General features: G+C 58.4%; 8 protein-coding genes across 8 annotated transcripts; 3 read left to right on the forward strand and 5 right to left on the reverse strand.

The window, feature by feature from the left end:
* The first annotated feature begins 752 nt into the window (after positions 1–752).
* TRAVEDRAFT_160456 (NAD-P-binding protein) lies at positions 753–1,832 on the forward strand. The gene is made up of 5 exons (XM_008035889.1): positions 753–795; positions 857–1,106; positions 1,169–1,408; positions 1,466–1,535; positions 1,588–1,832. Exons 1-5 carry the CDS (start codon positions 767–769, stop codon positions 1,716–1,718), a joined length of 720 nt encoding a protein of 239 aa, XP_008034080.1. The 5' UTR covers positions 753–766; the 3' UTR covers positions 1,719–1,832.
* A 117-nt stretch (positions 1,833–1,949) lies between these two features.
* TRAVEDRAFT_26251 (uncharacterized protein) lies at positions 1,950–4,329 on the reverse strand. Its single transcript, XM_008035330.1, has 5 exons — positions 3,882–4,329; positions 3,704–3,826; positions 3,384–3,637; positions 3,211–3,325; positions 1,950–3,155 (listed from the first exon to the last, which is right to left on the reverse strand). The coding sequence occupies exons 1-5, from the start codon at positions 4,245–4,247 to the stop codon at positions 2,151–2,153; spliced, it is 1,863 nt and encodes a 620-aa protein (XP_008033521.1). The 5' UTR covers positions 4,248–4,329; the 3' UTR covers positions 1,950–2,150.
* Positions 4,330–10,689: 6,360 nt separating this feature from the next.
* Positions 10,690–12,038, reverse strand: TRAVEDRAFT_141013 (uncharacterized protein). The gene is made up of 4 exons (XM_008035890.1): positions 11,894–12,038; positions 11,635–11,827; positions 11,425–11,557; positions 10,690–11,311 (listed from the first exon to the last, which is right to left on the reverse strand). Exons 1-4 carry the CDS (start codon positions 11,942–11,944, stop codon positions 11,191–11,193), a joined length of 498 nt encoding a protein of 165 aa, XP_008034081.1. The 5' UTR covers positions 11,945–12,038; the 3' UTR covers positions 10,690–11,190.
* A 1,117-nt stretch (positions 12,039–13,155) lies between these two features.
* Positions 13,156–14,236, reverse strand: TRAVEDRAFT_141014 (uncharacterized protein). Its single transcript, XM_008035891.1, has 2 exons — positions 13,274–14,236; positions 13,156–13,215 (listed from the first exon to the last, which is right to left on the reverse strand). The coding sequence occupies exon 1, from the start codon at positions 14,203–14,205 to the stop codon at positions 13,348–13,350; it is 858 nt and encodes a 285-aa protein (XP_008034082.1). The 5' UTR covers positions 14,206–14,236; the 3' UTR covers positions 13,156–13,215; positions 13,274–13,347.
* A 3,341-nt stretch (positions 14,237–17,577) lies between these two features.
* TRAVEDRAFT_114782 (uncharacterized protein) lies at positions 17,578–18,705 on the forward strand (the record flags this gene model as incomplete). Its single annotated transcript, XM_008035892.1, has 5 exons — positions 17,578–17,656; positions 17,716–17,935; positions 17,994–18,114; positions 18,170–18,290; positions 18,356–18,705. The coding sequence occupies 5 exons, from the start codon at positions 17,578–17,580 to the stop codon at positions 18,703–18,705; spliced, it is 891 nt and encodes a 296-aa protein (XP_008034083.1).
* A 697-nt stretch (positions 18,706–19,402) lies between these two features.
* Positions 19,403–20,530, forward strand: TRAVEDRAFT_17204 (uncharacterized protein; the record flags this gene model as incomplete). The annotated part of the gene is made up of 5 exons (XM_008035249.1): positions 19,403–19,497; positions 19,532–19,982; positions 20,038–20,135; positions 20,197–20,286; positions 20,353–20,530. 5 exons carry the CDS (start codon positions 19,403–19,405, stop codon positions 20,528–20,530), a joined length of 912 nt encoding a protein of 303 aa, XP_008033440.1.
* A 254-nt stretch (positions 20,531–20,784) lies between these two features.
* Positions 20,785–22,765, reverse strand: TRAVEDRAFT_42906 (acid protease; the record flags this gene model as incomplete). Its single annotated transcript, XM_008035530.1, has 7 exons — positions 20,785–21,277; positions 21,334–21,522; positions 21,577–22,151; positions 22,199–22,218; positions 22,273–22,452; positions 22,511–22,541; positions 22,595–22,765. 7 exons carry the CDS (start codon positions 22,763–22,765, stop codon positions 20,785–20,787), a joined length of 1,659 nt encoding a protein of 552 aa, XP_008033721.1.
* A 1,170-nt stretch (positions 22,766–23,935) lies between these two features.
* On the reverse strand, positions 23,936–25,939 carry TRAVEDRAFT_62554 (acid protease; the record flags this gene model as incomplete). The annotated part of the gene is made up of 7 exons (XM_008035893.1): positions 23,936–24,437; positions 24,500–24,688; positions 24,746–25,320; positions 25,370–25,389; positions 25,448–25,627; positions 25,684–25,714; positions 25,769–25,939. The coding sequence occupies 7 exons, from the start codon at positions 25,937–25,939 to the stop codon at positions 23,936–23,938; spliced, it is 1,668 nt and encodes a 555-aa protein (XP_008034084.1).
* Positions 25,940–26,890: the final 951 nt, after the last annotated feature.

Below are 26,890 nucleotides of genomic sequence, written 5' to 3' on the forward strand. Positions count from 1 at the left end.
TCGTGCTCATTTGTCCCAGCCAGCTTGGACGCCAGCACGAATCATCGAGACGTGCCCCGGCTACCGTCGCTGGTCCACACCTGCTGGCGTTCGAGAACCTGGCTTCTAAGTCAGAGTATTCAGTGCGGCGTGTAGATGTGCGCCGTGCGGTCATGCCTCAAGGACACTCAAGTAAACGAGGGTATGTGTTGGGTATGTGTGTACAAACGCAAGTATGCACACATCAGTTCACATCTATCGATGAGGGCTCTGATATATGATATGGCGCCGCACACCGTTTGTCGCTCCGGACGGCGGACTTAAATCCCAATCGGCGGTATATGACTGGTCGCGTACGACGCTGTGCTTACTCACCGCTTCAAGGAACATACGTCGTACGGAGCCCAGATCGGTCCACGGCAGACTCATGCAGCCAAGTCGACGCTCCTGCGACAACATAACCGTCTCACACACCCATCTCACATGATCGTACACCAGCTAACAACGTACGAGAACACTCTCGTTCTCATATACACGCCACGCGTGCGCCGGCTTCCTCTGCATCGCGCTCACACGCACATATTGCTAAGCATATGACGATGCGTCGATCTACGCATCGAGGCCCGCGCTTAGCAATAGCAGCCCCTCTCGGTACCACATCCACATCCACTCCCGAGTTTCCATAGGCAAGAAAGATCCACAGGATGTCTATAAATTACGCCTCAGACGCATCGACGTCTTCGCGTCTTCCCAGTCCTCTCACTTCGGAATCAATCGAACACACATCATGTCCCCGACTACCTGGCTCGTTACCGGGTACGCTCTCCTTCCTTCCCTTCTCACACCCTAATCAGCCACTAACTGCCCCCGCCCTCAGCGCGAACCGCGGCATCGGCCTCGAGCTCGTGAAGCAGCTCCTCGCCGTCCCCACCAACCTCGTCGTCGCAGCTTCCCGCAACCCCGACAAAGCGACCGCGCTCGCGGAGCTGAAGAGCAGCGCAAAGGGCACGCTCCACCTCGTCCAGCTCGACGTCTCCGACTTCGACAACGTCCGCGCGCTCCCGAAGCAGCTCGAGCCCATCCTGGGCGCCACCGGGCTCGACTACCTCATCAGCAACGCCGGAATCGTACGCTCCCCTCTCTCCTACACGCTTGAGCTGCGGCTGACTGCGCGTGGGGCACACGATAGGCGATCTTCGACACCGCGTTCACGCTCGACCCGGACGCGCTGCTGAACGTCGTGCGCACGAACGCGGCGGGCCCCGCGCTGCTCTCGCAGGTCGTGCTGCCGTTCCTCGAGAAGGCGCCGACGAAGAAGATCCTGCACATCTCGAGCACGGCGGGCAGCATCGCGAGCGTCGCGCAGATCCCGCCCGCGTTTGCATCCAACGCGTCGTACCCGATCTCCAAGGCCGCGTTGAACATGCTGGTACGTCACGCGCTCATTCGGTGAATCGTGGTCGCGGGCTGACGAGGGCGTGTGTAGGCGTATAAGCAGAAGGTCGAGCGGCCGGACCTCACAGTGATCACGATGTGCCCGGGGTGGGTCCAGACAGGTGCGTTCTGCATGCTCGCACTATGTTGCTGCATCACTGACGCGCGTTGTAGACATGGGCGGCGCGGACGCGCAGCTGAAGCCCGAGGAGAGCGTCGCGGGCATCATCAAGGTGATCACCAGCGTCACGAATGCGGACAGCGGCAAGTACCTACGCCAAAATGGAGAGGAGATTCCGTGGTAGAGAGCGATCGCGATGTCTCAGCGCCACCAATTTGTAGCCTTTTGCTGGTAGAAACTTGTATTACTGTACCTCGAATTGGGATGGTTTGAAACCTCGGAGTGAGAGGTGGTAGATGACCGAATTTGCAGCCCCTGAGAGGGAAAGCTATGGTGATTATCAAAGAAGTGGAACGTTCGTTCAACCTCAACGCGTAATCAACTGTCATGAGCACCATTCATGCCGCAGAGAGATGCAAGAAGAGATGCATTTTATAAGTAGAGCTAAGCAGAAAACATCACTAGGAATACAATGGTACAGAACAAGCGTAACAGTCGTGGTATTCATTAGATTAGCAGGTGCACGTAGACACGTCCCACCACCTCCAACCACCACCACACCTCCGGGATCCTACAACAAGAAGGAGAGAAACGCCTGGACAAAGCGTGGCGACGCCTATGCGTGGCCAGCGCCGCCCGGGGCGTAGTGCTTCTCGCCCTCGATCGCCTCGTGCTCGTACAGCGGCGGGAGCGGGTCGACCTTCATGCGGAAGAAGTACTTCTTGATGTTGTGCGGGAGCGCCTTGAGCTGGTACGACGCGTGCACGTGCGTCGGCACGCTGAACACCTGGTCGAGCTCCTCGAGCGACAGCGCCTTCGTCTCCGGCAGGAACAGCAGCACGAGCAGGAAGCCGATGATGTTCCACCCCGCGTACCACCCGAACGCGCCCTGTGGCTGGAACGCCCCGAGCAGGCGCGGGAACGTGATCGCGACGATGAAGTTGAAGAACCAGAGCACGGACGTCGCCCACGACATGCCGACGTCGCGGATGTACAGCGGGAACGCCTCGGCGGAGTACGTGAACGGCACGGGGCCCTCGCCCGGGGAGTACGCCATCGCGAAGAGGTAGATACCGAGCGCGACGACGCCGATGCGCGCGTTGTTCTCCTCGGGCACGTAGAACGCGAACCCGGTGAGGAGCAGGAAGACGGCCATGAGCGGGAACGTCGTGAGCAGCAGGTTGCGGCGGCCGAAGGTGTCGATCGTCCAGACCGCGGGGAACGCGAACACCCAGTTGATCATGCCGAAGCCCCAGGAGGCGATGAGCGCCTGGATCTGCGTGAAGTTCGCCTGCGCGAAGATGTTCGAGGAGTAGTACGCGATCACGTTGATGCCGCAGAACTGCTGCATGAACATGACGATCGTGGACGCGAGCGTCGCGCGGCGGTTGCGCGGCACGGTGAAGAGCTCGAGGAAGAGCGAGCGACCGGTCTGGATCTCGCGCTCGGCCTCGAGGAGGACATGGATGTAGTAGAGGTCACGGGCAGCCTGGAGCTTGCTCTTGCGGAGGCGGAGCAGCGACTCGAAGGCCTTGTCGTAGCGGCCCTTGCCGATCAACCAACGCGGCGACTCGGGGCAGAGGTAGACCTGGGTCATGATGATGAGCGCGGGGATACCGGCCTATCAAGGGGAATGTGAGCGAAGATCTTTGCATCCTTGATAAGGTCGAACTTACACTTGCGAGCATCAGACGCCAGTTAAGACCGTGTACGTGAGCGGTGTCGTGAACACGGAAGAACGCCAAGCTCATAACAGTTCCGACCATGATTCCGAAGGCCGTCCACATTTGCCTGTGATATCGTCAGTGTCTGCACAATGAGACGACGAGGTTCAAAATGCTCGACGTACCACATCATAACCAGCGCTCCGCGAATGGCGGGAGGCGCGCACTCAGCCGCGTATACGGGGACAGTGCTCGACTTGGGGCCGATACCGAAACCGAGGATGAAACGGGCGATGAAGAGGTGCCACCAGGTGTTCGTAAGGCCTTGCCAGATGCAGGTAATGAACGAGATAAACGCGGAGATGAAGATCGTGCCCCGGCGGCCGAAGTACTTGTTCATAGGCGCGGAAATCCAGCAGCCGATAAGACCACAGCAGAGCTGTCAAAGAGAACCGCCGGTCAGACCGGCATTCCACACCAAGACGCGAAGCACGCATATACGCACGTAAGGGGCGCCGTTCACAAGCCCGAGCAGCCACTGGTTGTTGCTCGCGTTGGGACCCGTCTGCGGGATGCCCAGCTGGTCGGGGAAGAACAGGTTGGCACCGTTGATAACGGACTCGTCCATCTGTCAGGATGAGTTAGGCCGGATTTGGCAGAGTGGAACAAAGAAAATGACGTACACCCTGCACGGCGGCGGCGAGAGAGCAGAGGATAACGAGGTAGTAGAGCTGCGCGGGCTGGGCCCAGCGGTGGGTGAGCTCTCTCCGGAGGACATGCTTGTCCTCGTCGCTCAGTTGAGTGAGGGACTCGAACGCGGTAGGGTCTTGCGCAACCAGGGCACCCTTGCGGAACTCCTCCTCGAGGTCTGCGAGCCCATGTGACTTCGCGAACGCGGAGCCATCCTCCATGAGCTGGTCATGAGGGATACCGATGAGGGGGTTCAAGAGCTTGACATCGGGGGCGGTGTTGTCGATATGCTTGACCTCCTTGGAGTAGTCCGAGATGGACTGCTGCTTAACGGAGCTCTTCTCGTTTTCGGCAGACATGATAGCGTGTGAGGTCGTAAGCGTGAGGGGGAGGGGATGAGAGTCGACTCCGGATCCGGGTAGCGCGTCCACGGGAAGGTGATGGACAACGGTGCGGGGAGGAGGGGACAGGGGACGGAGAGCGGAGGGAGCGCGTTTATATAATTTTTAGGACGAGCATGAGCATCAGGGCCTCATCAGACGGAGACGCCGGGTGAGGGCAGGAGCTCCACCCTCTATCGCCAACGACATGCATTTCCGGAAGAGGACGCTGCAGCGCAACCCCGGATGATCGTTTGCGCAGGCGACCCCATCACAGACGCCCCACCGGCTAACCCAATCCGTCCCCGCCCCGCACTCCTTTCCCCGCCCCCGCCCCCGTCCTCCTCAGAACCCCCGCCCCCAGCCTTCGTCTTCTCCACCTTCTTCCTCGCCTTCCTCCCGCCGTCCACGCTCGCGTCTGCTGCGCTGCACCCGCCGCACGACGCGGGCCCCGACGCAGGCGTTCCCACCGCCCACCCGGACGCTCGGCAAGCAAACCTAATTCACGGCATCCGCCCGAGCCTCTGATCTGGGGTCCCCTCTCCTCCGGCGACTGTATTCATCCCGTGCGGCATGTCGGCGGGTCGCGGGCCAGCACCGCGTCCTCCTTCCCTCGTCTCTTTCGCTGACGCCACCGCCGCCCGCCCGGCGCGCTCTGAGACATCCATGCGTCGGCGGCGGTGGCCTGCGGCCTGGAAAACGCTAACGCGCTGCCCGCCTTCGAATTCTTTTCCTCCTCGTGGGCCTGTGGTGTGAACCATACGCTCGATTCTCTCACTGTCACCGCTGCGAACAGAACACGGGTCTGATGATAGCCAAAATACGCTGCCAAACATGCCCAGCGCGGCGGCGCCGCCCTCATCGGGGTCCCGAGAGGGACATGCAGGCTAAGAACGCAGCCGACGCGTTTTGCGTGCTGATGCTGCCCGCCCCCGCCGAACCGACGCAGGGAGGTGCCTGATCGCGCGGGTCAGCTGCACGATCCTCTCCGGCTTCTCGCGCGTGCACGCCCACGGAGCTCCCACCTCGCTCGGGCGGCGCGAGCCTCGAGGCGGCCCTGGTCGCCGCCGATCCCTTGCAACTTGCCCATCTTTCTTGCGCGCGTCGTCGCGCAATCGGCGACGCCTGATTCACGCGGAAAATCCCCCAGCCGTATCTTGTGCGTGCGTGCAGTGCTGCAAATGACACACGACGACAATGAAGACGACGACACCTACGTCAACGCTCGAGCCCCGAAAAGAGCCTTTGTGCGATCGAGCAGTGACAATCGATCACAGCAGCCCGTCGTGGCGTCGAGGACCGTTCGCCATCCGGGGAAGGGCCCGCCCGCGCTATCCCCGCCCTCGGGGCGTCGGACCGGACACCGACTGCGCCAAGGGCGACGGCCCCTGGGCGCGCGGGTCCGAGAACAATTTCCCGCCCCACCCCCGCGGGGAATTCGTAATGGCGGTTCATGAAATTTGCGCTTCCTGCTGGAACAGACGAGCGAGGATCAGCTGCAGTCCGCCGTGCGGGCGCACAGTCAGGAGTGCTTGCGACGATCGTCCTGCGGGTTTTCTGCGAGCCTCGGGTGGCGTTAGGGAGAGAGACGCTGCGGCCGCGTGCAGGCAATGACAGAAGAATGCAGGATGCGCCGGAGCTCGAGGACGCGCGCACCGACAGCATTTCCCGACTCAACGCTCGCGATGCCGAGTGTCCCGGATCTACGGCAGCGTGCCCCGGCACCTCTATTTGGGCGCTAGCGGGTATGCGTATGATGTCATGGCGCGCGCGCCGGTACGCGTCGGGAATGGTCGGTGTGTGCGCGCCTGTTCCGGTCATCGCCCGACGCGCCGCAGCCGCGTGCCTGTCTTCCTCATCGCCGTGAACTTGCGCCGACGGAGCTTGGACGCGGAAGAGCGACAACTGGGCGTGATGCCGTGTGCGGAGGCCCGTGAATATGTGGGCGAGTGCCTGGCGCTCACGCTCACGGCGTTCACGGTGGCTTCGCGGGATGGTCGGATATCGTATCATTCAACGTGAGTGGCTTATTCTTACTGAGTCATTCAAGATACGTGTTAGCATCCAAAGGATGTCAGCAGGAGAGCAGGAGACAGTCCCGAAGAGAATCGTGGCCATCTCGCTATCCAAGGCACTGTGTGCCTCAAAAGTGACGATAAGCTCAAGTCCGGAAGTGATGGTTTAGTGATGATAAATGCTACTATCAGTCGCGCTTATCGTTACTTATCGGCTGTAGCGCCCGTCTGCGAACTAGTAAAAACCATCACTTCAAGTTGTGGCTTAAAGTGACGAATTTCATTACTTTACTGTTCGTTTCGTCACTTCATACAAGTGCCGCAAACCGTCACTTCTTGTTGTCTTTATGGTCACTTGGCTCTGGAGGCGAATGTGCAGCATTCCCCGCCTTCCACACTTTGATTTACTCATTCACACATGTAGGTAATGCGAAGGAGAACATCACAGATGATATATTCACAAGCAGGTCCATACATGAGTAGTATTATACACGCTAAGAACTCGACTACTCGACCCCCCGCGGCGCGCCCGTACGCATGCGCGTGCGACGCGCGCCCCTAGCGCCCACATCGATGCCCGCTACTAGGGGCACGGGTCGTGGACCGAGGCACAAGCACGCTGTGCATGCTCTGTATTGACGCAGTGGGAAGAGCGGGGCATATGCGCGCGAGCAGGCGACGAACGCGCGCGTAAGGAAGGGGAGATGGTCGAAAAACATATCAACTTTATCGCTCACCTAGGCCTACGCCCCACGCGTACGCGCGTGCGCATGCATCTACATCGCAGCGAGCCTGCCACCGAGCGCGCGAAGTCTGGAGTAAATGACAGTAGGTCCAGAGAGTCGCCGTAGCACAAGAGAAAGTCCAGCAGTACAGTAGCCTCGTACCCAGCACAGCACGTCGTAGCGTAGCTTCTAGAGCCTCAGCACAGGAGCGGGAGGCTGCGAGATCCCCAGCAGGTACAGCAGGTACGGAAAGCTCAAGCAGCGAGTCCAGGACGCTAGAGCAAGCCCGCCATCCGGAGTGAGCGAGACCTTGAGTTTTCGCAGAAAGCCAAGAGCCCCATCCTCGAGGTTTACCAGCATCCAGAGTTCCATAAGTCTCACAGCTGCAGCAGCCCAAGCAAAAGATATCCAGGGGGACCGAAAGCAGCAGCAGCCGACGAGAACAGAAGTCCGCCCGAGTGACAGGGAAAGAGAGAGAGCGACGAGGACTTAGCAAATTGCCAGCGGTTTGGCGTGCCACGTGCACAATTTCCACGCTAGCGCCCTGGGCCACGCTTTAGGCGCGCAACCGCTCTACGCCCCCAATCGGAAGCCCTACTTTTCATCACTTTAACTCGCGCTATCTGCAGTCGCATTTCTTATCACTAAAACACAAGGTATCACTTCAGCCTTACTTAAAGTGACGAAACGCAAAAATCATCACTTTTAGTACGGCGGATCGTCACTTCTCGGGCACACAGTGAGGACCACGGGTGCGCAGTGCGCACCGCAGACGTACAGTAGGTTTGTGGTCAGATTGAGTTCTAGGGGAACACAGCAAACCGCTGCGGACCCTGCTGTGGACGTAAACGTATCCACCACCACTCACACGTCTATCACGTCTTGTCGCGCCTTCCGCGACGAGGACATGGTAAGCTTGGCAGATTGAGACGTCGTAGATCCCGCCGTACGTACCAACGCCGCACATGCACCGTTTCATTCTCATCGGGTAGGAGTACTTGCTCAGGAGGTGTGCTGCGGATATGCACGAGATACGGGACCATGCTTTATTCGAGCAATTGCCGTAAACTGCCTTCTTACATACAGCTTCTTGACCATGGAACAGGCTCGTCCATCATTTCTTTCCGTTCTTGCACCGAGTCACGGACAACTCAGAGAAGTAGTGTATCAACGTCAGGAGGTGAGTAGCCCCGATCTCCTTCCCTTATTCACGAGGTTACGATGTACTCACATCTACAGTTGGTCCTGGATCAGATCGGAGAACCGAAGCTCATCACTGAACGTACAGACGACTCCCTTCGACCATTACCACAAGATATACAACGTACGCTGATTACGCATCTGCCTCACGCTTCATTACTCCCCGTGCCACCCCCTAGGAGTCTTGAACGCGCAGCAGCACGGAAGGTACGCATACAGCCCTACATGCAACCCACCGCCGCTGAGCTTCATTCCCAAACCCCGCCAGCGCGGTCCCACATCGGGCCCCTCCGACCACCCGGGGTATTCGCGTCGCTCGAGATCGGGGAGCTCCACTATGGCATCGAAGCCGCCGCGGTCTGCGCCGCTAACCAACCACGTCTCCATCCCGTGAGCTTTTGCATTGCGCAGACGCCAACGCCCATGAGAGGCTCACGCGCGCACAGAGCTTCTCTCCGGTGATGTCATTGTCATCGGGTGCAGGTGCTATCGGTCGCTGTCGCTTCTTGTTCGCCGCTGACTTGACAGATCAGGCTTGTGGCGTGGCGACCTCCAGTATTGCATCCACCGTGCTATATGTACGTACGCGCGACACCACTACTGCGCGCACACGCTGGCATAGCTCACGGCTGCTCTCGCTCCTGCTCTGTCGTTGGTGTTCGCGTCTTGCACCTTGGGTGTACTCCTCCAACTTCTCTGGCGGCGCCTCGGAAGCAACATCTCATCGGGCTTCTCCAAATACTCCTCTCAACCGCCGAAGGTTCGCACCTTCACTTCCGCGAATAGGCGACCGCTCATGCACTGCATCTGGAGTAGGTACAGTCACTCGAACACTAGCGAGACAGGCACCCTCATATCTTCCTGTCCAGCGCACCGCCCAAGCCTCAATGGAAGCTCGATAGACACCGTTTCCGATGTGGCCGGGTACGTATCGCGCGCAGCGGCTATCTGTCACTGGACGTCCACGGCGGTGCGTCGATGCCTGGCATTGCAGCGCGGCTGCAAACGGCCACAACGCTATTGGTATTGCATGCTTTCTGGCCGTGTTGTGCGCACTCGGCTTCCCGCGCTGGGAGGCCAGTGCACGAAGGTTACACACCATCGGGTCACCTTCGACTGGAATATGTTGTTGTGATCTTGCGCTGTTTCCGGGGCGTTCCCAGCATCTTCAGACCATGTGAGTACATATCCGTCACCGCATCAACTTGTAAAATGGTGTCCTCGTATGACTCCTAGACCTCAGCACTTGGACAACCCAACAACCCCTCGTCGGCTACGCTATAATGCGCAATGAACGGAAGTGAATAACGTGTTCACGAAGGTGCGCAATCATCAGTCAGTACCATCCTGATGCGACTCGCGAATCGACAGGGATCGCAGCACGCACAACTCAGGCCCTCACGTCCATGTGCACCTTGCGCTAGGATGTATACGCATCAAACTAACTGTCTTATTCAATAGCCACATATTCCCCAGGGACGCGCGACGCGCATCGCGCCTTTGCAAGCACCGACTTCCGGCCACCGCGCACTAGAGAGTCACACGACAAGCTCGGAGTGTGTGCGTACGCCGTCTGAGTACGCCGGATGAGCGCAGGCACGCGCGGCCACCGCTTACCGTCAGTCAGCATTCGATATTCAGGTCGCGGGTCTGCTTCGTGCCTTGCGCGGACCCACCGGGAATCCGCTTAGTGCGAGGTCACCTGCACGGGCACACACCTCAGGTGAGTGTGGCCATAGCGTCGAGTCGACCGAGGGCGACTTAAACTAAGTATATATTAGGATGTACAGCACGGTCGGCGCAGCCGCAGTTCGAAGGATCCTGCGTGACTGCGCTCTGGTCTAAAGCAGTATGAGTCTGGGCACCCATCGAGACCCGTCGGTGTGATACATCGTAGTATCCGGGCAATATTCGAGCGGATTTAATTGGAACCAGTAGCTTCTGAAGCCCTCTATGAAAGCTTACAGCACCGGTGGAAGACGAACGTCTGAACCGCCGTTGCTAAGACCGCGTTCTCTTTCTCAGAAGCACACGTTCTTTTCGAGACACGGTGTAAGCAAACCGCAAGAAGACGCCTCGGGTGTAGTGCTTGAGGTTGTGCAGGCCCTGCGCCGCTCAAATGCCTCACGCTCAAGCTTAAGCCTTCTTAGCCTGTCCTTCTGGGCCGCATCTAGACCGCGCGTATATAGCAGCTGTACTTACACGACGCTATCCGCAGTAAACCGAACGCCGAACGTAAGGATGGTAACTTACGTCGTATATGCGCGTCGGCGTCGTACGATGCAGCAGCGTCCGTCAGATGTCGACACTGACCGCTACAGGGAGCGGCGAGATACCCAGCAACGACCTACAATTATGTAGAAAGGCGAGTGTCGCAATGACAGATAAGGTTACCTGAGCAGGGAGCAAGCACACGCATTCGCACAGTCGAGGAGCAGAGAGCTCAGGACGAGCAGCGATGATATACACACACGAAGAGCACAAATCTAGTACGGTACTGGGCGATGAGTATGACGATGATGGGGGGTTTGGGGTGGTAGTAGCGCGAGTCCGTCGAGTGATGACAACAGGCATAAATACATCAGGACAACAGCGAGACAAATGCAACGGGAATATGCGAATGCGAAGGTAATAAAACAGACCGAAGACGAGCAGACAACAACCACCAGTCAAGACTGTCAGGGAGAGGTCGGGTGTCGAGGATGATGTGAGGGGAAGGCGTGGTGGCGACTGGTCGATGTTGTCGTTTTGCTGAAAGGCGGAAGAGCAGGGTGAAGATGCGAGACGTGGGCCGAAGAGTGCCGCCAGAGTTAAAAAGTAGAGGAGCCAGGACGGATAGGGATGGGGGTAACGCAGAGTAGAGCAACCTCACTATGAATACCACTCAATGGTGGTAATCATTGTCGCCGAGAATTGGCAGCGACCTGCCGGAGTTACCGAATGTCGAAGGCCCGTCGAAAGGACCGCTGGACCGAGGCTTCTTTAATCGCTGTCGACGATCTCGATCGCGCCGCATTCTTCGCAAAGAGCCCACATTGACCGACGGCCGTTGGGGCCGGCAGAACAGGCCATGCGGAGCTTCGGAATCTGGTTACAAGTTTGGCTGCACGCACAAAGTAAATCAGGTCAGCGTCGTCCTAACCGCAAACGCAAGAGCAAAGCTTGAAACCGACAACCATCACTGCTGTCCATGTAGAATAAGAAAGATATACCTACCCATGATGGGTGAAGCCATTGCCCTTCGGTTGGATGAGACCAATGGGCTTCTCGGAGGTGGGTGAGGGGTCGGGGAAGCCGTGAGAGGAGACGGCCATGTAGCTGTCGGGCTCGTTGGGGTAGAGGTCGAACACTGGATATGAAGCTAGGTGAACATCGCCGCTCAAGTTCAAAGATATGTCCGCTGCGGTATGGGGCACCGAGACTTACGAGAGTTCCGGGGCGAGTCGGACGCACTCGAAGAGGCGTAGCTTGCGTTGGAGGGAAGGCGGGCGTGGAAGGGGTAGACGTGAGTCGGGATGGAGAGGGGCTCGAGGTCGGACATGGAGGCGTCGGACATAGCTACATCCGAGTCGAGGTCGGAGGACTGGGGGAAGGGGACGAGCTTGAGCTGCTTAGCGTTCTACGCGAGCAAGCGCGTCAGTCAGGCGCTCGTGACGCGACTATATGCGGCGCGAGCATCACTTACGGTGGGGGCAGCGTCGTCAAACTCAGCATCGAACTTCCTCTTGAAGGCCATGGTGGTGGGCGGTGGTGATGGGTGAGGGGGACGTGTACAGGGGACGGTGCTGGCACGGCCTGGATGGAGGAAGAAGAGAGAGGGGTAGGGAGAGCTTGAGAGCGTACCTCGGGTGGCATTTAACACCTCCCTATTTGTTCTTGTTTGTAACCGGAACGAAGGAGAATTCCGCTGCCAGATATAGCGCCGCATTCACCGGCGCACGTCGGCCACCCCGACGCCCGCCGCTGATTGGCCGGCGGTGGTCGCTACCCCAGTTTCTGAAGCGCGGAGTTTGAAGCTTCGAGAATTGATCGCGGCGGTGCTGCAAGAACGACACCAAATGTCACAGATCTGTCACTGGTCGTTTGGCCGGAAAGGGTGGGAAGCGTGACGCCCGTGAGCTTTGGTGGCGGCCCTGGCGGGCGCAGGTGGTCGAGAGCGTCGGTGAACTTGTGATCCTTCTGACCGGGTCAGCACCATGACCGTGGATAAAGCGCCTCCGCCATGCACCCGGGCGCGCATACAGCTCGCGTTGTATTGTGCCACACCATGGGAAGACGGCCGGCGAGAGCGCGAGCAATCCACCGCCGGCCTTCCCGCCGCCCGCATGACCATATACATGGTGTCGTAATTCCAGTCACGACCCAACGAGGCCAAGAACGCATTTTAGCCACACGGACTCCGAGTCCGGAGACGGCCTATCGTCATTAGGCGTGGCAAGTTTTAGTGCGCCCATACGTATGTACAAGCACCTGACGCCAGTAGCCTCCGTTCGGCGGACGTTACGGAAGCCACTGGCCCAGCACATGCAACGTTCGATCGAGTAACAAGCCTCGCACCTTCGTTCACATGTACTTCAATTGTCGCTAGCACAACACTAGCTTCTCATTCGGCTTGCTCCTTCTCAGCCTTCTCGCATCGCTCGGAGAGTGGAGATACCAGTATCGCGATGACAGAACGAAGATTCAACGTCGTCCGCACAGTGCTCTAACTCGGTCGCTAAAGACAACCTGCGAAGTCTGGCATGATTGCAACATAACAAGATGCGCACATATACCGGTAAACACACAGCAATCAGCTCTGGATATGGTTGTTTTGAGGAGGTGCTCACATTAAGGAATGGATGCCTCCGAAGGAGGCCGAGTCCTTGCGATAAACTGGATCAAATGGACAGCAGCAGCGCATCTGTGAAACGAACGCTCTAACGTCGCCGTCTCGAACTCTAAGAATGATCCGCGACGTCTGGTATCACCAGGGACGCGAATATGAGTACCATGTACAAATACATACTAATAAACCACAAGCAGGTCAGTTAGAGCACAAGCTTATCGACAGATAGGCACTCACAACATCAATACATACCGTGCGTCCCGAATCCAAGAAAGCACATCGAGCCCAAATCCCCGCCGTATCGCCGTCCGTCATCGTGCGTTACTCTGGCCCTTCGCGTCGCGTTTCGGCCGTCGCGGAGATCGGTCGTCGTCCTCCCTCGTCTCCTCGCGACCCGCGCCCACAAGGCCGCTCCCCTCCACCGCGTTCTTCACCGTCTCCCACCACCCCGCCCCGAGCGCCTCCTGCACGACACCCATCACCTTCTGCACCGTCTCCTGCACACCGTCGTTCGCCCGGGCCGCGTCGTCCTTTGCCGCCTTCTTTGCGTCATACTGCCACTCGTTGTGCTTGTCCCAGCCATCCCACGCCTTCGGTCGGACGTTCTCTTTCTGCTTCTTCGTCTGCGCGCGTGTCCTCGGACTTGTACCCCCCGCTCGTGATTTCGTGTTCCTACTCGATCGCGCCCCGCCTCGCGCCCCAGCACCGTTCTGCCCGTTCTCGTTAAGCTGACCGAGGAGCGCATTGCCGAACATGGAGAGCAGGCCTCCACCGCCGTTGAACGCGCCGCCCACGCCATTCTCCCCGCCCACATTCGCGTTGCCCATAAAGTAGCCCGCGCCTGCGGCTAGGGTGCCAAGGATCCCGCCCCACTTGACGAACCAGAACGCGGTGCGGATCATCCAGCCGGTCGTGCGGTAGAAGCTGACGAGCGCGAGGTACGCCGCGAGCAGCGTGATGAGCGGCGGGAGGATCTTCTGCGCATCCCAGGAGTCGGCGTTGATGAGGGTGAGGGTGAACTTGACGAGCGCGGCGAGGAGGGAGACGGAGTGCGTGATGAGCGACTCGGCGATGGTGTAGATGGGCGGGGGGAGCACGGAGGCGAGGAACGAGAAGAGCGGGTCGAGGATCCGCACGAGGATCGTGTCGTCTGCGTCGTATTCGGCCATGTCGTCCGGGAAGAGGAGGAGGGGAAGAGAGAGTGGAGGGCCGCTGACTCGCCCGAGGGAGCTGTAGAAAGCGAAAGCAGCGAGTTTGGCGCGCGGACGTGTCCTGCGGCGCGTCCGCGGCTCAGCCACGTGGTGGGAAAGGAGAAAACGGGCCGACCTCCGTCTGCGAGCGCTGAAAGTACGCAGCAGCCGCGTTCGTCCCGACCTCCATGCAATTGCCCTCTGCAGTTTCTTATTGTCATTGCGTCGACATCACATTGGTCTATGTTGTACAGGCCACTAAAGCATGTCTATTCTACTCAGCCTGCTCTAGGATCCTTTACTGCGGCGCAACCCAAACAAGGAACCCTAGCTTCTCCTGCCTTCGTTCCGAGACTCCTCCATGTCCTCTTCCCAGAAAGCCGCCATCACAACGGAGGCACCGCAGGTGCACGGCGCAAAGCAGCACGCACAACACCTCCCCGCTGTCGTCCCGATCTTGTATCCGGCCATCATAAACACTGCAAGGTGTTCAGCCCACACAGTAGTTCATGCGCGATCTGGACAGAGCGTGCAAGACGTACGGGCTCCCACAAAAGCGATCCCGGTGCCTATCCCCAAACACACATCGTACGCGTCGTATTTGAGTGAGCGCAGTGCTGGCATATCGTCTGGCCCCGGTCAGGTGAGCTTGCCTGTGCTATGGCCTGAGTTATGTATCTGGACGCACCTCGCACGAGGGGAGTGATCAAGACGGCGAGGAGATGGGAGCCAGTCGTGCTGTCTCCCGTGGCGTTATATGTCTTCTCGTCTTCTCATAGGTGTATTCTTGGATGCCACTCCAAGACCCATAGTGGAAGAAGCAGAGCTTGCGTGAAGCATGCATGACGAAACTACTCCGCACGCGGTGGTCACCGGTACGCGTCCTCTCTGCTCTCTTCGTCTGGAAGCTGTATGTTATTGACTGCGCTGATAGGTATCCCAAACCCGTGCAGAAAGCTGGTTGTGCACCACGCACCCCGGCCTTCTAACGACAGCCGCAAGGCTCGAGTTTGCCGTACGAGATGTCGTGGCGTGAGGCTCGCCACCAGACCGACACAACATCATGTCGGTCCCGCTGTCCGTGTTGCTCGAAACATGCATCCATTATCTACTTTGTACCTCGGATTTCTGACTTCGGCGCGTCCCAGACAAGGATATCTATCTTCTTCTACCTTTTTTCCTCGCCCCCTCCCTGCCGTCTTCCGCAAAAGCCGCCATCACAAGGGAGGCGCCGCAAGTGCATGGCGCGAAGCAGCACGCACAACATCTTCCTGCGCTCGTTCCGATCTCGTATCCGGCCACCATAAACACTGCGTGTTCCAGCGGCGGGTCTGCATAACAGCTCGTGCGAGATAGGGCGTGCAAGACGTACCGGCTCCTACAAACACGATGCCACTCCCAATTCCCAAACACGCATGGTATGCGCCCCATTTGATTGTGCGGAGTACCGGCATGTTAACTGGGGCCCGGCCAGGTGAGCGCGTTTCTGGCATGGCTCGAACGGTGAATTATACGTACCTCAGTTGACAGAAGTGAATCGGGCGATCGAGAGGTAGTCCATGCTCGTGTTGTCCCTTGTCGCGTTTTATATGCCTTATCATAGGTATATTCTCGGATGCCTCCGTAGAACCCACGGCGGAGGCAGAGCTTGTGAAGCACGCATGACGGTGTCACTCCGCGCGCGGTGGCCATCGGTAAGCGTCTTCTGGTCGTCTTCGTCCGGGCGTGCGACCGCGCTGATAGCTTGTTGCGCAGGCGCCACTTGTCTAACAGCAACCGCAGGACTTGAGGATCCTGCGGCCAATCCGCTCGAAGTGCACGCGCTGCGGCGCCATCACGCCGATATCACCGGGACAAGGACGGTCCTGACCATGGTGGACGAAGGAGAGCTTGTGAAGCACATATGACGAAGCTGCCCCGCTCGCAGTAGCCATCGGTACGCGTGTTTCTCATCCTCTTCGTTTGGAAGCTGTGTGTTCTCGACTGCGCTGACACGGATTCAGAGCTTGTTGTGCAGTCCGCATCGACAGCCATCGAACGGCCGCCAGAAGATCCAAGTCCGCTGTGCGAGAGGCGTTCCAAGTCGTGGCAAGAGGCTTGCCTCCTACAGCAGGTGAGCGCATCACTTTTCAAACTCCTGTTGGTACATACGTTTCGTTCGGGAGTAAATCCTGCCGAAATTGTGAGCTGGGGCGATGTCCGTCGACTCTCCCGTGGTCAGCCGACTACGTCAGCCCGGCCGGGTCGGTCTTGTACGATGGCGTTGTCTACCCCGACATCAACCGAGGGAGGGCGATCGGAGGTTGCCACGCTATAGAGTCAGGGGGGCTCAGCGGCGACGCTGCTTATATCTGTGGAAGTATCCACACCCACGACACTCAGTACTGCATGGTGGCTGCCAAGATGCTGAACCCGTTTTCGCGGGGGAGACCGCGGTACCTCCGTCGAAACGGTAAGATCATCGTCGTGAGTCATATTTGTGTTGCACTGAGCGAAAGCGTATAGGTTCGTAGTCCACGAATTCGAGGAGTCCTTGAGGTTGGGATCAGGCGTACGGAGGTGAATCCGAAGCCTCTTTGCATGTTCCCCGGCCGTGTGCGCGTGCGAGCGACTGGTAGCTTCTTCGGCGACGTGCGGCGGCTTCCAGGGCATATATGTCATACTCCCGCCGCTACTCTGCTTCCCCGGACAGATGACGTCATGTCACCCTCGGTCCAATGTTCAAAGAATGTTCCTGTCCACTCGTTACGGTGCTCTGGAATCTGGATTCTGCACTCAAACGCGACGCAACCGGACGACAACGCACTCATTTTGTGACCGGCAATCTAGTTCAACATATCTCTCCTATTGCGAGGGGCGTCATCGCGGACTAGCGTCTCAGGATAATTCGATCCGGCCCGTACATCACAGGGTCGCAAGGCCACGGTATGTGAGGAGCAGAGTGAGAACACTGGTTTGTGGCCGAGGTGACCGATCGCATGCAGCTCGATGGGGCTTGCGGGCTGACACTGGGCCATTTAACGCGGATGGTTCGACGTCCTTGCTCGGCTCGGGCAGCTCGGGGGCTGGCGTCCTCGCACGGGGCGCACCCTGCAGCTTGGCCTGCTCCCGAAGGGGTCGCCAGGGGCCCGATCTGGCAGGAGCTGTGGTTCAAACGTTCGCGGGCAGCCGCACAGTCACCCGCTCCCGCCTGTCCGCCTCCGATCCCTTGCGCAAGTTCAACCTCCCCCGCGTACTATAAGAACGGGCGGGCGGGGGCCTGTTTCTCCACCGTTCACTCTCTGAACGCTTCCACTCCTTCCCCCTCCTTTCGTCCTTGCTGTCCTAACCTCCCCAGTCTAGCCCCACAAGATGTTCGCCAAAGCCATCCTCATCGCCTTCGCGGCCGCCTCCGTCGCTCTCGCTGCCCCCACCCCCGCGGCGCCCACCGGTGAGTATATTGTTTACTGCACGATGGCTCCTCACGCTCATGGTACCCGTCCCCCCTAGACACGGATGTCCTCCAGTTCGCCCTGACCCTTGAGCACCTCGAGAGTGCCTTCTACGCAGAGGGCCTCAGCAAGTTCGATGCGAAGGCGTTCAGCGACGCCGGGTTCGCCGACTGGGTCCGGGGCCGCTTCGTCCAGATTGGTGCTCACGAGGCCGAGCACGTCAAGTTCCTCTCGGGAGCCCTCGGTGACGCCGCGACCAAAGCGTGCGAGTACAACTTGTACGTTCACATGTCGCCACAGCAATGCGCAGAGGTTAACCGACACATTTCCATCTAGCGCTCTCGCCAGTCCGGAGGCCTTCGCTGAGACTGCCATGGCTCTCGAGTCGGTTGGAAACTCCGCATACCTCGGCGCTGCACAGTTCATCTCAGACAAGGGTGTTTTGACGGACGCCGCCGTACGTGGCACATCATTGTCTGATCGTCCCCTTTCTCATTTGACGTTGCCCGCAGTCTATCCTCTCCGTTGAGGCGCACCACGCGGCGTGGATCTCCTCCGCGGGATTGAAGCAACAGCCCTGGAACGGAGCATTCGATGCCCCGCTCAGCCCCAGCGGTGCCTTCTCCCTCGCCTGTGAGTCAAATGCCCGACCTCTGGCATTCCCCGGTCATTGACACTGATTATATGCGCCCTTGCAGCCCAATTCATCAAGAGCTGCCCCTCTACCAACCCCGCACTCCCGGTGAAGGCTTTCCCCACCCTCACCCTCTCCGACGCTACCCCCAAGCATGGCAAGTCTGTCGGCTTCGCGTTCACTCCGGCGGCGGGCCAGCAGGCCAGCACCACGCAGTACGTCGCGTGGCTCAGCGGCCTCGACATTGTGTACTCGGACCTGAAGGATGGCAAGACCACGGTGCCCGCCAACCTGCGCGGCACGGTGTTCGCCGTCGCGGTCTCGAGCAAGGACGTCGCCCCGAACGACGATAACATGCTCAGCGGGTTCGCGATCGCGGAGTTCCCCTTTGTCTCGAGCGCTGTTGACGTTTAAGGACGAGGTAGTCGGATACCATCCCCATACAATAGCATCCTTTGTGATAATCCTCTTAAATCATATATGCTCTTGTTGGCCTTTGCGTTTCGTACATCGTCTGTGTGCATCTAGGGGCGCTTTGGCCAAAGTGGCTGTGCACCATTCCACCAGGGCGCCATCATGTTCCAGGCGGTATGTTATACGTTGGTCTCTCACCCGTGCGGGCCAAAGCGTGGCCCGTCAGTCGTCTTGTCCGCACATACTTGCGCAAGTACTACATTTCCAGGGAAGAAGCGGACGTGTTGAAACCAGAAGTATGTGAACGCAGTCTACTACCCACACAGGCGTGTCGTACTGATTCGATATTCACGTTGTCTAGGAGAATGCTACTGAATGCTGCCGCGACTGACGGATGATGTCAGGAGGACCAGCATGCCAGCCTACGCATCCGCGGTCAATGCGGTTGCGCAGCGTCCTGGCGCATGCCCGTGGCGTCGGGACGATGCGACGCCAGGCAAGGTGGCTACGTCCATGCAAAGCGCCATGGTCAATGGCCCGGCCCCTGAGTAGGACCAAGCGACGCGTCCCCTGGAACGTATATAAAGGCCCACAGGAAGCCAGAGAGCTCATAAACACATCCACCCTCCACATCTCACTCACAACCACTTCCGCCTCTCCCACTCGACAACCACTCAGCTCGAACTCGACGACGACCATGAGCACGCACAAAGTGCGCCCACCGGGCGCGCGACACTCGTATGACAGACAAACCTCTCAAAGCATTGCTATCTCTCTAGAGACAACGTTAACGTACGTCGCGCCTCCCTCCCCTTCTGACAAGCAGACGGCTCACCCCCCGCCGCGCGCACATAGTCCCAATCACCATCACGCCGATCGGGGTGCATCACCCACTCCCACGTGTGACGCAACCAGTCCTTGGGCCCCCGCTGGTCACACCACCGCCCCCAGCGGCGGCGGCCACGCCCCTCCGGAGGAACCTCCCACCCTCCGGGGCGCGTGGTGCTGAGGGGCCCCAGCGCCATGTCCACCGCCGCGAGCGGCCCGTGTCAGTCTCCTTTGGAGACGTGAAGAAGACACTGCAGCCTGCCCCGCATCCCGGCGCTGCCGTCGAGGAACGCGCGGCGCGGGGGACATGCGAGCGCGACATTGGGCGCAATCATACGCCGCAGGTCGGGAGGGCGGTACGTGGATGGGTCGACGGCGCTGGCGCGCTGCGCGGCGTCCCCGCGCGGGGGACGTTTACGACGCTGAAGGACTCGGTGGCCAAATGCGAAGTGCGTCGTTTTGAGTGCTCGTGCGCGGTGGGTCGTGCTGATGCGGGCCGTGTAGCCACCCAACTGGGAGGCTACGTACTCCGCCCAAGGGCAAGCGCTCTCGATCCCGGCGAGGCGGAGGTTGAACCAGCCGGTCGTCGACGTCCAGCGTCCGTATGCGCGGTATCGGCACGCACGACGAACGGCTGGTAAGGGCTGGACTAAGGTCGCACAGAGGGACTGGCTGGGATGTCCAGGAACGTAGCGAGCACATCGCTGAGGACCCGGGGTCCTTTGCCGTTTCCGAGTGGGTCCACCCGAACATGTGAGTCTTGCGTGTTTGTTTCGTGTGCAGAGTGGATGCTGATGAGGGCGTTGTTATTTTTTGTAGACCGATGCCTCCGAAACGTACATCGACTCCTCCGATGTCCCGCACGGATGCCTCCACAACGTACACGGATGCCTCCACAACGTACACGGATGCCTCCACAACGTACATCGATGACTCCGATGGACCCACGCCCTCCCACGACCGCCACATAGCGTGGTTCCTAGTAATACCGCCGTAAAATTGCGGTTTTAAATTTAATGCACTTGTGCAACTGTTTTGTCTCACCGCGAGCATGCCCTCCGTTGAATAGACTTATGAGGAACTTGCTAAGAAGAGCAATACGATATCAGAGATTGTAAGGACAGGTATTATATAAATATAGAAGTAGAGCAAAGGCAAACGTCTGTAACGAAACAGTGGATGAAACAGGAAGCGAGAGCGGTGTTGGTGGAGTAGGATACATATGTGAAATGCTACCGATGATCAACCATCCTAGTCAATGTACAGCGGGGCGCCCTCGGGGTCAGCGACGCCAGCATCCTTTGGCAGGCGAAGAGGCGCATACCGCGCCTCACGCTTCCCCTTCGCGCTCCGGACGCACATTGTAAGCGTCACCGCGAAAACCGCAATCCCGATTGCAACGTTCGCGCCAAGCAGGCCGAGTGCAATAGGCCCGTACTTGTTGCTGTCCGAGTTGCTCGAGGACGAGTCACCAGACCCGTCGGCCACGGCGCCGGCGACCTCGAGGTCTCCTACGGGGGTGGCACTGGAGTTGGAATCATCGTTGTTGTCGCTGTCGTTGTCGGAGATGAACTTGACCCAGGTGGCGGGGTCCATCTCTGGCGATCCCTGGAGAACCGTCTGCGTATAGTACTCATAGTACTCGCCCCAGGCGGCGTCCTTGTCGGTTACGGAGAGTAGCTGCACGTACGGCAGCTCTCCGGTGATGTTGGTGCCAGGCGGCGTGTAGTTGCCGTAGTGGAACCTGTGCGAACATGCGTCAAATAGTGGCTAAGGGTATGGTGAGCGAGGAGGACGTACGAGCCGTAGACATTGCGGAGGAAGCCCATGCCGAGCAAGATGTCGTACGTGTCGTCTTGCTTGCCCGCGAAGAAGTGGTTGGTGCAGAGGGTCGCGTTAGCGACGACGCTGATACCATCCGTCTCCTTGATCAGGGGGCTGGTGATGAACTGGACGACGTCGAGCGGGTGGATGGGGTACTCTTGGCCGCTGCAGCACTCGTGTCAACTCCAGATGTCTTCGAGGGCGAACACGGCGACTTACGCGAAGACGAAGGAGATGTTGGCACTGGCGTTACAAGGGACGATCCAGTTGTCCATTCCGGCCTCCCATGGGGTGCTGAGAATGCTGCTGTTGTATTTGACCGCGCCCGGGATGGATCCGTAGATGGCATCGACAACCTCCCTAGGAAAAGAGGACATAGTGAACCCAGAGTCGAAGACCGCTGCGACCTTGCCGTCGGGCACGCCAGCGACCTTGGACTTATTCCAGCCAGTGAACGGCTGCCCGTTGATGTTCATAGCGTCCATCGCGACAGTCCAATGATGAAGATCAACGCGTTCGAGCTTTAGTGCCGAGTCGACCGCCTCCGCACCCTCCAGGTGCTGGCCTATGAGCATGTGTCCGTTCAGCTCGGTGCCGTTCGCGTACGTGCGGCCGAGGCGCAGGTCGAAGAAGCCGGGCGCGGAAGCGTTCTGGGCAATGAGGTTGGACATAGGGCCGCGCGCGAGCTCGTTCGCGGTGTCATTGCTCCAGGCGTCCGCCATGCCCCACCATATTGCTGTGGTGTCGAAAGCCATGCCCATCAAGCCTTGTGTGCCTTCACTTATGCCGGTCACCTGCGAACCGTGAGTGGTGGCGAGGTTTCAGCTCAATGTATGCTCACATTTGTTGCGTTGATGAAGGCTGAGTGAATGGTCAAATCGACGCCGAGGATTGCGGATAATTTATGAAGTTTACCTTGATGAGGGATGACATACGGCCCGATACGCAGCTCAGAGAACAGCACATTGCCTTTGACATCTCCGATGGCGTAAGGGGTGTCGACAATGAGATCGGTGGTGTTGGACACTTGGATTTCGATGCCTTTTAGGTCCAGCCATAGGTCCGTCGAGCCGGTATCGACAGTGACCCTGAAGGCTGTAGGATCACACATATGAGCGTCGGCTTCCTCGGGATACGCACAGTGACGACATACTTTGACCACCTAGGACAATATCAACCAAATACTGATCACAAATTGTTAACGGTGGATGTCGATCATGCATGACAGAGCTCGTACCTGCACATCGGAAAGGCCCGTTAAGCCGATATCGACAGGGGGCGAGCCACTCAAACTTCCATAGGTTGCACCAGCAGAGCTCGTCGAAGAGTTGATGTTCTGGCCATTCGCGGCGATGAACGAAGAGAAAAAGGAAAAGAGAGAAAGGACCCGGAAGAAAGAGATGGACATGGCAGCACAAGATACAAGAACTCTGGCACACCTTGAGAGTTCTTATAGACAACGAGATGTGCAATTGGGGGCGGAATGGCGGTGACGCATCAACGAATAGTCAAGTTCCGAGCCTGGACAGCTGCATCAAGGCTCTGCTTCGGCTCGTGTCTGTGGGTCGTGAAACAAGCAACCACGGGGGTCCCCGAGGTGGTCGGTATCTTCTGCTCCAGCAGGCTAACCCCCCGACTCCGAACACAGCTATGGCAAAGGAGCGTGCGGCAACTCCTTTTCTGCACTTATCGTATCTGTCGTGAGTAGTGAGTACCTTGGAGAATCAGATGTGCGACTAACTAGTGGAACTATGGAATGCCGTGCGACGTCTCTCCGGCGATGTGTGGGTAACTATTGAGGAAAGGCTCAGATGAACCGCTGCCAATTTCCAAAGACGAGCCCATCGCTTATGCCGTATAAAACCGACATACGCAACACGCATGATCGATATCGTCGTAAACAGTCCGTGTAGAGCGCCATCTTGGGCTGGCGCGGGTGAACTGTAAGACGAGCGATCGCGAGTGTGCGAGTGCGGGTGCGGTTACGACGGTGGGACACATGTATGAGATGGAACAGCTGCTCTTGTATTTTCTGGCGTTGTTTGTCTTGCTGAAGACAGCACTTGGGAGACTATGCATTATGAGTCATGACTACGTCTGTAGTCGCCGCGAACTGAGTGAGCAGGGTGACAAATTTTGAAATCACGGAAGGTCCGGGTACGCACCTCTATTCCTATACTAATGCACTACCGACCTGTGTGAGCAGCACGTACCATTTGATACTACCACAGTCTGTGGTATGGTCCGCGGGCTTCCAGTTCGCGACGCCGACGTATGTAGAGGTTCGAGACAGACCTACACTGCCGATTAGGCGCTCGCAGTCAAACCGACTTTAGCTGAGAGCGCTAGCCTGAATGTAACTACCTTCCGTTGAAGAGACTTCTGAGGAGCTGGAAACATTGGGTGATCAGGCCCTGAGTTTCTCAATCCCCACGTCAGTTAAAGGAGTGCACCAAAGCTTCGCGACGGTACCGAAAAAAGCAATACGATATCAGAGAGCGTAAGGACAGGGATTGTATAAATATACAAGTAGGCCCGAACGAGCAGGCGTCCATGGTTAAAGGTAGTGATATCCACCTCAGTCGCTGTACAGCGTGGCCCTCTCCGGGTCCACGATGCCAGCCTCCTTCGGCAGACGAAGAGGCGCATACCGCGCCTCGCGCTCCCCCTTCGCGCTCCGGATGCACAGCGTAAGAGTCACCACGAGTATCGCCAGCCCAATCGCGACGTTCGCGCCGAGGAGGCCGAGGGCGATAGGCCCGTACTTGTTACTGTCGGAGTTGCTCGAGGGCGAGTCTCCAGACCCGTCGGCCACGGCGCCAGCGACCTCGAGGTCCCCTGCGGGAGCGACACTGGAGCTGGAGTCATCGCTGCTGTCGCTATCGTCGCTGTTGATGTCTGCGATAAACTTGGGCCAAGTAGCGGGGTCCACCTCGGGCGAGCCCTGGAGGACCTTCTGCGTGTAATACTCGTAGTACTCGCCCCAGGCGGTGTCCTTATCGGTCACGGAGAGCAACTGCACGTACGGCAGCTGACCGGTGATGTTGGCGCCTGGCGGGGTGTAGTTGCCGTAGTGGAACCTATGCGACTATGCGTCAGATGATGACCAAAGGTACGGTCCGGGTGAGTGGGGGGGACGTACGAGCCGTAGACGTTGCGGAGGAAGCCCATGCCGAGCAGGATATCGTACGACTCGTCGTGGTCGCCCGCGAAGAAGCGGTTCGTGCAGATGCTGGCGTTGGCGGCGATGCTGATCCCGTCCTGCTCCCCGATCAGGGGGTTGGTGTAGAAGTTGACGACGTCGAGCGGGTGCACGGGGTACTCCTGGCCGCTGCAGCCCCCAAGTCAGTCAGTTCCGGACGTTTTGAAGGACGGAGAAGAGACTTACGCAAAGACGAAGGAGATGTTAGCGCTGGCATTGCAGGGAACGATCCAGTTGTCCAGTCCGGCCCCGTTGTCGGTGTCGAGGATGCTGCCGTTGTAGCGGACGGCGCCCGGGATGGACCCGTAGATGGCGTCAATGAGCTCCTTCGGAAAAGCAGACGTGGTGAACCCAGAGTCGAAGACTGCGGCGACCTTGCCTTCGGGCACGCCGGCGACGATGGACTTGTTCCAGCCAGTGAACGGTTTGCCGTTGATGTTCATGCCGTCCATCGCGACGACCCAGTGGAACAAATCAACGCGTTCGAGCTTCGGTGCCGACTCGACCGCCTCCGCACCCTCCAGGTGCTGGCCTATGAGCATGTGGCCGTTCAGCTCAGTACCGTTTGCGTACGTGCGGCCGAGGCGCAGGTCGAAGAAGCCGGGCGCGGAAGCGTTCTGGGCGATGAGGTTGGACATGGGGCCGCGCGCGAGCTCGTTCGCGGTGTCTCTGCTCCAGGCCTCTAGCATGTTCACGTAGATTCCTGTGGTGTCGAATGCCATGCCCATTAGCCCCTGCGTGCCTTCTGGCATGGCGGTCACCTGCATAATGTGAGTGGGCGGATGAGAGGCTTAAATCAGTATTACTCACATTAGTGGCGTTGATGAAGGCTGAAGGGAGTATCAGTATCGACCTCGAGAGCCGCAGCCTAGAAGTTGACAAAATCACCTTGACTAGGGATCACGTACGGCCCTAGGCGTAGCTCCGCGAACAGGACGTTTCCCTTGACTTCTCCAATGGCATACTGGGTATCAACGATGAGGTCCGTGGTATTGGTTAACGGGATGTCGAGGCCTTGTAAGTCCAGCCAGAGGTCCGTCGAGCCGGTATCGACAATGACCCTGAAGGCTGTAGGATTACACATATGAGTGTCGGCCTCCTCGGGATATGCAGTGACAACGTACTTTGACCACCTAGAACGATATCTACCAGGTACTAATCACAAAACTATCAACGGCGGATGTCGATGAAAGATAACGGAGCTCGTACCTCCTCGTCGTCTACGCTTATCAGGTCAAGATCGACGGGGGGAGAACCACTCAAGCTCCCATACGTTGCGCTAACAGAGTTAGACGCAGAGTTGGTGCTCTGGCCATTCGCAGCAATAAAAGAAGAGAAGAAAGAGAACAGAGAAAGAACCCGGAAGAAAGAGACTGACATGGGAGCACAAGATACGACAACTCTGTCAACCCTGGGCCATTCTTATAGGGAGTAGGATGTGCCATCGGGCGCGGAATTGCGGCGACGCATCGGCGCATAGTTCAGTTCCGAGCCTGGACAGCTGCATCAAGGCCCTGCTTCGGCTCGGGTCTGTGGAGAGTGAAACAAGCAACCACGGGGGTCCCCCGAGTGGCTGGTTTGGTGTGCTCCCGAAGGCCGACCCCCCGACTCCGAGCACAGCTGCGGCAAAGGGACGCGTAGCGGCTCCTTTTCCGCCTTCATCGCATCTGTCGTTGGTAGTCACTGGTCAGTCGAAGGACAGATTTAGATGAGCGACTAACTCGTAGAACTTCTCCGGCGATGTGTGGGTATCCAGTGAGGAAATCTTCAGTTGAGCCCCTGATAATTTGCAAAGACGATCGTATCGCTCAGGGGGCATGGTTAACACCGACATAGCACGCATATCCTATGTCATCGCTTACGGTCTGCGCAGAGCGCCATCCTGGGCTGGCGCCGGCCAGGGTGAGACAAGCGCGAGTGTGCGGATGCGGCTGTAGTTACGACGGCGGGACAAACAAATGGAATGTAAAAGCCGCTTCTGTATATTATAATGCTGCTTCACCCGCTCGAGACGGCACTTGCGTATGTCTAGTGTATCCGCAAACCGGGTGAGCAGAGAAACACCATGGAAATCAGCTACGTACCTCTATTTCTGTACCAGTGCGCTGCCGACCACTGACAGCAGCATGCATCATCTGATGATACCGCAGTCTTTGGTGTAGTCCGCGGACTGCCAGTTCGCGAAGCCGAGGTAGAGGTTCGAGACAGACCCCAAAGATATCCCCGAACTACATTGCCGCTTAGGCGCCCGCAGTTAGACCGACATTAGTTTAAGCGCCATGAGCGAGCCGCAGTGGGTGTACGGGTTGCGTCCGAAGAGACGCGAACGCA

The sequence above is a fragment of the Trametes versicolor genome (genome assembly GCF_000271585.1).
Source record: "Trametes versicolor FP-101664 SS1 unplaced genomic scaffold TRAVEscaffold_2, whole genome shotgun sequence".
Taxonomy (NCBI): domain Eukaryota; kingdom Fungi; phylum Basidiomycota; class Agaricomycetes; order Polyporales; family Polyporaceae; genus Trametes; species Trametes versicolor.

Bases quoted from the DNA above. Each gene is read 5' to 3' on its own strand.
- TRAVEDRAFT_160456 (XM_008035889.1), top strand. From the start codon at position 767: ATGTCCCCGACTACCTGGCTCGTTACCGG. The intron at 796-856 runs GTACGCTCTCCT...CCCCGCCCTCAG, and splicing joins ACTACCTGGCTCGTTACCGG to CGCGAACCGCGGCATCGGCC. The intron at 1,107-1,168 runs GTACGCTCCCCT...GGCACACGATAG, and splicing joins TCATCAGCAACGCCGGAATC to GCGATCTTCGACACCGCGTT.
- TRAVEDRAFT_26251 (XM_008035330.1), bottom strand. From the start codon at position 4,247: ATGTCTGCCGAAAACGAGAAGAGCTCCGTTAAGCAGCAGTCCATCTCG. The intron at 3,638-3,703 runs GTGCGTATATGC...TCTCTTTGACAG, and splicing joins TTGTGAACGGCGCCCCTTAC to CTCTGCTGTGGTCTTATCGG. The intron at 3,326-3,383 runs GTACGTCGAGCA...ACGATATCACAG, and splicing joins GGAGCGCTGGTTATGATGTG to GCAAATGTGGACGGCCTTCG.
- TRAVEDRAFT_141013 (XM_008035890.1), bottom strand. From the start codon at position 11,944: ATGGCCTTCAAGAGGAAGTTCGATGCTGAGTTTGACGACGCTGCCCCC. The intron at 11,558-11,634 runs GTAAGTCTCGGT...CTTCATATCCAG, and splicing joins CGACTCGCCCCGGAACTCTC to TGTTCGACCTCTACCCCAAC. The intron at 11,312-11,424 runs GTAGGTATATCT...TTGTGCGTGCAG, and splicing joins AATGGCTTCACCCATCATGG to CCAAACTTGTAACCAGATTC.
- TRAVEDRAFT_141014 (XM_008035891.1), bottom strand. From the start codon at position 14,205: ATGGCCGAATACGACGCAGACGACACGATCCTCGTGCGGATCCTCGAC.